We start from the raw sequence: 11049 nt of genomic DNA, 5'->3' as shown, positions 1-11049 counted from the left end.
TTTTAGCTTTCAATTTAATGAAAACAACGAATAAACTGAAACAGGCTGTTTTTCAGCTGATCCAAATTTTAGGACCACATGCCTTTAAAAGGCCAAATCTGTGCAAAGATGTGGATTCATTGTCATTTTCTGTCAGGTAGTCACATGTTGTGATGGCAAAGGCAAAAAAACTCTCCCTTTTTGAACGTGGTCGGGTTGTTGAACTGCATAAGCAGGGTCTCTCACAGCGCGCCATCGCTGCTGAGGTGGGACGCAGTAAGACAGTCATTTGGAATTTCTTAAATGATCCTGAGGGTTATGGAACAAAAAAGTCAAGTGGAAGACCCAAAAAAATGTCATCAGCACTGAGCCGGAGGATCCAATTGGCTGTCCGTCAAGACACTGGACGATCCTCGACCCAAATTAAGGCCCTTACTGGTGCTGACTGCAGCCCCATAACCATCAGACGGCATCTGAGACTGAAGGGCTTCAAAAACAAAAAATGTCTTCAAAGACCTCGTCTCCTTGAACGCCACAGAACTGCTCGTTTGGACTTTGCAAGAGAGCACCAAACATGGGACATTCAAAGGTGGAAGAAAGTTTTATTCTCTGATGAGAAAAAATGTAACCTTGATGGTCCTGATGGTTTCCAACGTTACTGGCATGACAAGCAGATCCCACCTGAGATGTTTTCTACGCACCACAGTGGAGGGGGCGCCATAATGGTCTGGGGTGCCTTTTCCTTCAGTGGAACAATGGAGCTTCAGGAAGTGCAGGGGCGTCAAACGGCCGCTGGCTGTGTCCAGATGTTGCAGAGAGCATTCCTCATGACTGAGGGCCCTCGTCTGTGTGGTAACGACTGGGTTTTTCAACAGGACAACACTACAGTACACAATCCCCCAAGGACAAGGGACTTCTTCCAGGAGAATAACATCACTCTTTCGGCCCATCCTGCATGTTCCCCTGAACTAAATTCAATTGAGAACCTTTGGGGATAGATGGCAAGGGAAGTTTACAAAAATGGACAACAGGTACAGACAGTAGGTGGCCTTCGTGCGGCCGTCTTCACCAGAAATGTTCCCACTCACCTCATGGAAACGCTTGCATCAAGCATGCCGAAACAAATTTTGGAAGTGATAAACAATAACGGCGGAGCTACTGATTGCTGAGTTCATGTTTGGAGGTTGGATTTCTGTTTTGGGGGGTTTAGTTTTTTTTGGGAGGTGTGGTCCTAAACTTTTGATCAGCTGAAAAACAGCCTGTTTCAGTTTATTCGTTGTTTTCATTAAATTGAATGCTCAAAAAATGTTTTGTCTCACTCCCATTTCTTCTTGTTGCATGTTGAAGCTCTACTTGGAACCTTGTTAAGATCCAGCCATGCTAAATATGATGACTGTATTTACCACAAGAGGAACCCCATAAAATACACTGACAGAATTGCCATTTTTGCCCACTTCACCTTCACAAAAAATGGTATAAAAAGTGATCAAAGAGACATATGTACCCCAAAATGATACCAATAAAACGACAGCCTGTCTTACAAAAAAACAAGTCTCCAAACAGCTACATTGGTGAAAAAATACAAATGTTATGGGCCCTAAACTAATTACAGCAAATTACATGTTAAAAAATCCTGATGCAGCTCCTTCCCTTCTGAATGCTGCTGTGCCCCCAAACAGCGGTTTATGACCACGTATGAGTTGTTGCCATATTCAGGAAAAAATGGATAACATATTTTGGGGTGCATTTTCTCCTGTTACCCCTTGTGAAAATGAAAATGTTGTGGCTAAAGCAACTTTATATTGTAAATAAAAGGTAATTTTTTATTTTCACAGACATGTGTTTCTAAATTCTATTAAACGCTTGTTGGGTCAAAGGCATTCACTTCATCACTAGATTTATTCCTTGAGGGGAGTAGTTTCCAAAATGGGGTCACTTTGGGGAATTTTCTTTCTAGGGGTACCTCAGGGGCTCTTCAAATGTGACATGGCACCTGAAAACCATTCCAGCAAAACCTGCGCTCTATTAACAATATGGCGCTCCTTTCCCTCTGCACCCTGCCGTGTGCCAATAAAGCGGTTAACGACCACATATAGGGAGTTTCTGTAAATTGCAGAATCAGGGTAATAAATATTGAGGTTTCTTTGGCTGTTAACCCTTGCTGTGTTACAGGGAAGTAGGATTTAAATGGATAATCTGCCCAAAAAAAATGAAATTTTAACATTTCCCCTCCATTTTGCTTTAATTCTTGTGGAACGCCTAAAGGGCTAATAAAGTTTGTAAAATCAGTTTTAAATAACTTGAGGGGTGTAATTTATAAAATGTGGTCATTTATGGGTGGTTTCTACTGTGTAAGCCCCACAAAGTGACTTCATAACTGAAATGGTCCTTAAAACAGTGGGTTTTGGAAATTTTCTTAAAAATAAAAAAATGTGCTTCTAAACTTCTAAGGCTACTTTCACACTGGCGTTTTGGCTTTCCGTTTCTGAGATCAGTTCAGGAGCCGTCAGCTGAGCTGCCTGATGGAAGAGAGTGAAAACTGCATGTTAGTAGAGAATCTCAAGGCTATACAGAGAAATAGGCTCAACATTTTTAATAAAATCCAATTGAAAAAAATATATATTTTTTTAGCTCAAAATGAGTACAATGCAATAGTCTTTAATGTAATTAGGGCACTACTGCTTCCAATGAGATATGTGCATTAGGCCACGTTCACGTCTCCAAGAAGTAAATCCGATACTTTGTTCTGGCAGCAGTTACCATAGTCCCCATTGACTATAAGGGGATCCAACATAAATGCCGGACAGATACCGCACCATGCATCACAATTTGGGTGAAAATCAGCCACTTTCATGCCAGATCCTCAATGGGAATGTGGCGGTAATTGGCTATGCCAGATATGGCGACCGTAGTAGTCTGTTCCTCTAACAGATCACCTGACAGAGATGTGAACATAGCCTTAGCAGCCTGGGCGAGGTGCTATACCTACTGCTGGGTCAAAAAGTCTGATATCTCATCATTATTATTATTATTCATTATTTTAATCACCCAATGATTATACTCATTCATGTGTCAATAGTCAATAAAGTTATACAAATAAGGGTGGGTTCACACTAGCGTTAGGGATTCCGTTATGGTTTTCGGTTATAACGGAATCCATAAGACGGAAGGACGGATCCGTTTTTTTCTGCCCATAGACTTGTATTATGACGGAATGCAAAACGGAAGCCTTTAAAAGGCCTTCTGTTTGCTCTCCGTCCTAATAGAAGTCTATGGGAATCAAAACGGATCCATCACGGTCCCGTTATGCAAGACGGAAAACAAAGTCCTGTTGACAGGACCCAGACGGATCCGTTATGCCTTCCCATAGACTTCTATTAGAGGACGGAAAGCAGACGGAATGCTTTTTAAAGGCTTCCGTTTTGCATTCTGTCTGGGCATTCTGTTATTTTCCGTTATAACCATGTTATAGCGGAAAGCCATAACGGAATCCCTAACGCTAGTGTGAACCCACCCTAAAAATTAAAGACAAAAGGCACTATGGGTTAAGTAATGATTACTAAACAGCGTTACAAATTTTATGAAACTTTAACTTCTACTTCATTGCAGAAATGTCTTCTAGTCAAGAAACAGCGACAACTACAGCGCCTCACGTAAACGACGCACGGACGTCCCCTAAGACATAGCGGTGACGTCACATGAAACGTCAAACTAAGGGCGGAAGTTTAACGAAAGACATGAAGTATTGGGCGGAAGACGGAAGTTATTGAAACCGGAAGCGCTGTGTAAAGTCTCTCTGGCTCTGTTTGGCAGTGGTCCGGTACATAGAAATGGGACTTTTCGGGAAAACGCAGGACAGGCCGCCGAAAGATTTGGTGAGTGGCGGCCGGTGGTGTTGTAGTAATCCTATCGTGTCAGTGCGTGATAGTCATATACAGACAGCTTACTGTACAGTATATAGATCACTCCTCCTGTCTATAACTGTACTGTACAGTATATATATCACCTGTCTATAACTACAGTGTATATATCACCTCTCCTGTCTATAACTGTACAGTGTGTGTGTAATATATATATCTCCTGTCTATAACTCTACTGTACAGTATATAGATCACTCCTCCTGTCTATAACTCTACTGTACAGTATATAGAGCACTCCTCCTGTCTATAACTGTACTGTACAGTATATATATCACCTGTCTATAACTACAGTGTATATATCACCTCTCCTGTCTATAACTGTACAGTGTGTGTGTAATATATATCTATCTCCTGTCTATAACTCTACTGTACAGTATATAGATTGCTCCTCCTGTCTATAACTCTACTGTACAGTATATAGATTGCTCCTTCTGTCTATAACTGTACTGTACAGTATATATATCACCTGTCTATAACTACAGTGTATATATCACCTCTCCTGTCTATAACTGTACAGTGTGTGTGTAATATATATATATATATATATATATATATATATATATCTCCTGTCTATAACTCTACTGTACAGTATATAGATTGCTCCTCCTGTCTAACTGTACAGTATATGTTTATATCCTGTCTAACTGTACAGTATATATATCTCCTGTCTATAACTGTACAGTATATATATCACCTGTCTATAACTACAGTGTATATATCACCTCTCCTGTCTATAACTGTACAGTGTGTGTGTAATATATATATATCTATCTCCTGTCTATAACTCTACTGTACAGTATATAGATTGCTCCTCCTGTCTAACTGTACAGTATGTTTATATCCTGTCTAACTGTACAGTATATATATCTCCTGTCTATAACTGTACAGTATATATATCACCTGTCTGTACAGTATATATATACTGTAGTCAGACAGGTAATATACTGTGTATATATATATATATATATATATATATATATATATATATATATATATATATATATATAACCTCTCCTGTCTATAACTGTGCAGTATATATATCACCTCCAAAACCAGGTGCCATCAGTCGGGTCTGTACTTCAACCTTGTGATTCTGAGCTTTCTTGTTCAGGAAGGTAACCACTTGGTGATATTCCTTTTACCTCTCTGTTTGTATTTATCACTTTGTTATGTACAATTACTTTTGCCCCCTTCTTTGCTGGCACACTCCTTGTGTGTGGTGTGTGTGTCTTTGCCAATTCATATATGTGTTTTATACTTTGGTCTTAATATTTGAATAAAGATATGTTTTGGTGGTTATTTCTGTATGCAGGTGTTTGGGTGTTCCCATATAGGAGTTGTAGGCACCTGTGATTTCCAATTTTTGGTTGATATTTGGGCTCTCATTTGAGGCTCCCGTTGACTTTAGGCCTGATCGGTTTCATGTCTGTACTTGGTGTCCAGAAAACGCTGTTTTGGCAGCAGGTTCAGTACTTCTCTAATGAGGCAAAAATTCCGGCACCCATGCTGAACTATTAAAAATCATAATTTTTAAATTTTAATGGATTTTTCAATAAATAAACATGACACAGAGCCCGAGCTATATGACTTTGGACTCTGTGTCATAATAATTTATTTTTTAATGTTTTTTTTTTTTCAGTAAATAGTGATTTTTAGGGTACCTTCACACTAGCATTATTCTTTTCCGATATAGAGTTCCGTCCTAGGGGGGGATCCGTTTTATCCCCTTGCATTCTGAATGGAGAGTAATCCGTTCAGGATGCATCAGGATGTCTTCAGTTCAGTCTTTTTGACTTTTCAGGACGGAGATAATACCGCAGCATGCTGCGGTATTATCTCCGTACAAAATTCCAGAACACTTGCAAGAATTTTTTCCCTTGAAATGCATTAATGCTGGGTCAGGCCCCGAGTGTTCCAGCAAAACGGATCCGGCATTGCGGTCTGCGCATGCTCAGACTGGAAAAAATAAATAAAAAATGAACGATCCATTTTTCCAGATAACACCGGAGAGACGGATCCGGCATTTCAATGCATTTTTCATACGGATCAGGATCCTGATCCGTCTGACAAATGCCATCAGTTTGCATGCGTTTTGACGGATCCGGCAGGCAGTTCCAGCGACGGAACTTCCCGACGAAATCCTCTGCCGCAAGTGTGAAATTACCCTTAATAGTTAAGCTAGGCTGCTGGATTTTTGCTGTATTAGAGAAGTAGGTGTACTAATGGTAGCAATAGTAGCGGCAGCATGGCATGGCATGGCCTCTGTCAGCAGTTTTCTACCTATGACACTGGCTGACCTATTACATGTGCGCTTGGCAGCTGAAGGCATCTGTGTTGGTCCCATGTTCATATGTGCCCGCATTGCTGAGAAAAGTGATGTTTCTGTTATATGCAAATGAGCCTCTAGGAGCAACAGGGGCGTTGCCTTTGCACCTAGAGGCTTTGCTCTCTCTGCGACTGCCACGCCCTCTGCACTTTGACAGGGCCAGGCAGTGAAAACGTCATCACACCTGCTCTAGTCAATCAAAGTGCAGACATGCAGTTGTAGAAATAGTTGAGCCTCTAGGTGCAACGACGATTCCCCCGTTGCTCCTAGAGGCTAATTTGCATATATTAAAACCTAATTTTTCTCAGCAATGCGGGCACATAAGAACATGGGACTAACACAGAGGCCTTCAGCTGCCAAGTGTACATGTAACGGGTCAGCCAGTGTCAAAGGCACAAAACTGCTGGCAGATGCCCTTTAGGATAAGTTGGTACTGCAGCCCATGGGAAGACTATTGTTTTCTATTCTGTTATTAGTGTTACTGCCATTCTGGTGTACAAGAGCTGTGGTTGTGTGTTATCGGCCAGCTAGGCTGATTAATATACTGTTACAAGGTTGTTTCAGCCCAAAATTCAGTAGTTCTTCTCGTTCCCTGTAAACTGTATATTCCATATGCTAATCTAATATTTCTATAGAAAGTGAGTATTTTAGTAATGTATTGACCCCTGGCTGCCAGATTCCTTTGCTTTTATTGCACTTGGATTTTAACAATATCTACATTTATGCTTTGTTGTCTGGGTATTAATTTTTAAAAATTTTTTGTAGATGGCAGTAACATAAGGCCAGCGCAGTTTGCGCAGTGTGAGTGTAGATATGAGCGAATCTTTTGAGGTTTGGTTCATTTCAGGTTCGCTAAACTTTTCAAAAAGCTCGCTTCAGACCTAAATCGATTCTACTCGAACCAATTGCCCTGAAAATCGGTATATAACACCCTCTGGTCTCCTTTTGTTCATTTTTTTTATTTATTAATTTTTGCATTTTTCTCCCCCTTCCCTAAGCTTGAGTGACCCTCACATACACAGCTACGGGATACGCATGGTTGACGGCGTTAACAAACACCATGTTTAAAAACATACCGTGCAGTTGCATACATGATGCTTTTTTATATTCCAAAGCTTCCAAAAATTGTTCCTTATCGAGGCCAAATGGTGTTTAAACACAGACAGTGTTATAGGGAAAAAATTGTGGTTTGTTGGGGGACCAGGTGCCTTCACGAGGCAGAATGCCTGCCCATATAAAAGAGTGGCTTGTTTTGACCAAGCCTCCAAAAATGATGGATTAACAGGGAAAAATGTTTGCCCGTATTTATACAGACACACATTTTAATTGTAAGAAGAAAAAGTGCCTCATTCTGAACCAGCCTGAAAAAATTCTCCCTTTTAATTTAGAGCAACAGGAGTACATTGTGGAAAGGGTTAGGTAAAAGCGGCATGTAGCAGCATAGCATGGAACCTACAAGGCTGTAGATGGGCTGTTTATGGGTGGTAGCAGGTAGTAGTGGCGGATGCGTTAGTCTTATTAGTGGTGGCAGTAGGGAATTAGCAGCTGTGGCTGCAGCCATATGATACATGTTGTCAGGCGGACAGCGGCAGTGGCATGATGGCAGAAGCAGCCATACAGAACATGATGGCAGGCAGTCAGACAGCAACAGTGGCAAGTGAGGCACCATCAGCAAGGCCAAATCTATTCATCAGTCTCAGCCGGAGGAGTGTGAAAAATGTTTTGAACACTGGTGTACCAGTTTGTCCGTTTGGGTGTCACCACTCCCCCTGCCTCTATAAAAACCCTCGCAAAGATGACACTGGAGGCTGGGCAAGAAAGAACACCAGAGAGTGCATACTGAGCCACTGTTCTAGTCTGCCTGCCCACAAGTCAATGGGGTCGGGGAACAGGGTGTGCGCCGAAGACAGGGTAGAGTGTAGGTAGGACCGAACCTGGATTTTGGGGCGGTAGGCTTCAGTTTGCTGATTTGCCTCAGCCTGGTGTGGTACGTGAAAAATACTCTTCCGTGTTGAGGAGACAACTGTGGCTCGTATCAGTGGAGATGGCGGGCGGTGGACAGTTGCCTTTCTTTCAGACACTCTGATGACGGGTCTCTGCTCGCCAAAATCGTCAGCAAGCTGCGTACACAGTGTTTCCTGTTAATAACGTAATTTGACCTCCCTTTTGGCAGGAGGAAAACATTCCCCCATTTTTCTTTGAAATCGAGTGTCTAAAACCATGACTATGCAGTAATGATCAGACTGCTTGATGATACGCCTGTCACTGCGTAAGCAAGCGAGCCTAGCCAGTGGGATCCATTTTCCTCTGATCTCATCTTCACTAAAAACAGTTATTGGTCATAAAATATTGAAGCTGACAAGTACTCGATAATCAAGCATCTAGGAAAATTATCGAATTACATGAATCTGTCACTAAGACTCCACCACAAGTTTTACAACCCTTTATCTCCACTAACACCTCATATCTAATCCCATTTGAAGACCTCTTATAATTACCTTGTACTTCCTCCTTATACTTCAGAATTATTCACTAATAACCAAGATATTTCTTCTCTTTAACTATTTGCTGAACTCTAAGGTAGAAGTACAAGATGTCCAACTGACACAACGTGGAGAATTCTCAAACGAGGCCTTTTATATGTAACAGGAAAAACTATAATCTTGCATGGACATAAGTATTCACACGCTTTACTCAGGACTTGGTTAAAGCCCCTTTTGCAGTGGTTACAGCCTCCAGTCTTCTTGCGGATGATGCCACAAGGCCTGCACACCTGGATTTTGGGGATTTTCTGCTATTCTTCTCTGGCAGGTTGGATGGGGACAGTCAGTGGACAGCCATGTTAAGGTCTCTCTAGAGAGGTTTGATTGGGTTTAAGTTGAGGCTCTTGCTGGACCACTGAGTTGTCCCTCAGCCTCTCCTGTGTTGTCTTGGCTGTATGCTTATGGTGTTTGTCTTGTTGAAAGGTGAACCTTGTGTCTAGTCTTAGGTCTGAAAAAATGAATAAAATATAACTTTATTACTCCATCTAATAGTAATCTATTGTGAATAAGTGCTCAATTAAAACTAGCTGGCGCTAGTACCTGTTATTTGAAAGTACTACAGGAGATCATTATAGGGTGTGAACTATCCATAATAATGTCCTACTATTCCTGCTTGTAATTGCCTCCGTAATCAGTTATTTTCACTGACATTCATAGTGAACTCTGCTGCTAGCGCTAGACCTCTAAAATCTATTCACTGCCCCAGGGGACTACTGGGACCCGCACCTGTATCGGAATGGAGCCCCGCAAAGTAGTGGCTGGAGGACTCCGGTCCGGCCACCACCAAGAGCTCTCATGATAGAAGTGCATGGTCGGCCACCGCTCCCATTCACTTCTATGGGCCTGACGGAAATAGCCGAGCGAGTGCTTTGCGGCAGCCCCATAGAAAATAAATGGAGGGCGGCTGTGCATCCGCAGTGCGCTCTCCACCACTTTCGGGGCTCAGTTCTCGATATAGGTGCGGGTTCCAGCGGTGGGACCCGCACCTATAAGACAATGGGGGCATATCCTAGCGATATGCCCCCATTGTCTGAGATGAGACAACCCCTTTAAGTTACCACAGTCAATATAATCTCTAATAACATCTTGTCCTCCTTCATTAGGTAAATGAATGGTCACTTAAAATCCGGAAGGAGATGCGAATGATTGAGAGACAAATAAGAGGTTGGTTTAATTTTCTGCTGAATATTATTGATGCGTTATTACAATGTTTTATTGTCACACTGTTGGTTGGATAAACTTACATTCTGTTGTAGTAGCTCAAGCTGGCCATGGACGTCAGGTACGTGCCGGTGACTGCTGTTTCGCCCCGGTATAACCCCCAACAGATGCAAGTTAGAGAGGGTACGCTGGGGTATGATCACCATGTGCACTGCCAGATGCTGCGCCCGACTTATGATGAGGGGTACAACTGGTCATAAATTAGGCGCAGCATCCGGCAGTCCGTGCGCCTGAACTGAGATCTACGCCAGCCACCAATCCTGCATCCCTCCCCACTCTCACCATGTCAGGGACAGGACTCATCTCAGGTTAATATGCATATCTATCGAATCGGCCATCTAGCAACCCATGTCCTCAGCACTATACACAAAATCCTGGTGATAGGTTCCCTTTAACACTGCCAGAGATGAGTGCTTTGCCTTCAAAACAGCACCAGTTCTTCTAGGTACACTTGCACACAGCTTTTGAAGGAACTCGGCAGGGCGATTGTTTCAAACATCCTGGAGAACTAACCACAGATCTTCTGTGGATGGAGGCTTGCTCAAATCCTTCTGTTTTTTCATGTAATCCCAGACAGACTTGATGATGTTGAGATCAGGGCTCTGTGGGGTCCATATCATCACTTTCAAGACTCCATGTTTTTTTTGGGTCGTCGTTCTGCTGCAGAATAAATTTGGAGACACACGCCTGTCTGATGGAATTGTATGCTGGATCTGTCTGTATTTCTCAGCATTAGGAATACAATTATTCTGGAACAAATCCCAAATTCCAGCCCTAAACTTGCAAGGAACCTGCATCCTGCACCACCTCTGGCCAGACTTCTCCAAACAGTAGATGAATCTACCTGTTTGCCACTGGTTTCTTCCAGTTCTGAGCTGATGGCTCTGCCGGACATCTGATATCAAAGTGACGTAACCATGATGTGTCTTTTTCTGCTGCGAGTTTCCTTGGCCAACCACTGCATCTACGGTCTGCCTCAATATTCCCCTATTTCTTTGTGCTGCTTCAAAAGGGCTTGAACTGCACATCTTGAACCCCCAGTCTGCTTTGAAATGCAGGA

General features: G+C 42.3%; 1 protein-coding gene across 1 annotated transcript in view; it reads left to right on the top strand.

Annotated features, from left to right (window-relative positions):
• The first annotated feature begins 3718 nt into the window (after positions 1–3718).
• CHMP3 (charged multivesicular body protein 3) overlaps positions 3719–11049 on the top strand; it is a 43932-nt gene continuing 36601 nt past the window's right edge. Inside the window, exons 1-2 of the mRNA XM_044295215.1 lie at positions 3719–3854; positions 9872–9932. Coding sequence (XP_044151150.1) covers positions 3810–3854; positions 9872–9932 — 106 coding nt within the window. The 5' untranslated portion in view covers positions 3719–3809. The remainder of the gene's footprint in view (positions 3855–9871; positions 9933–11049) is intronic.

Source organism: Bufo gargarizans, chromosome 1 (assembly GCF_014858855.1).
Source record: "Bufo gargarizans isolate SCDJY-AF-19 chromosome 1, ASM1485885v1, whole genome shotgun sequence".
NCBI classification, from domain to species: domain Eukaryota; kingdom Metazoa; phylum Chordata; class Amphibia; order Anura; family Bufonidae; genus Bufo; species Bufo gargarizans.
Note: the sequence above shows the minus strand (reverse complement) of the source record. Positions and strands in the feature narration are given on the sequence as shown.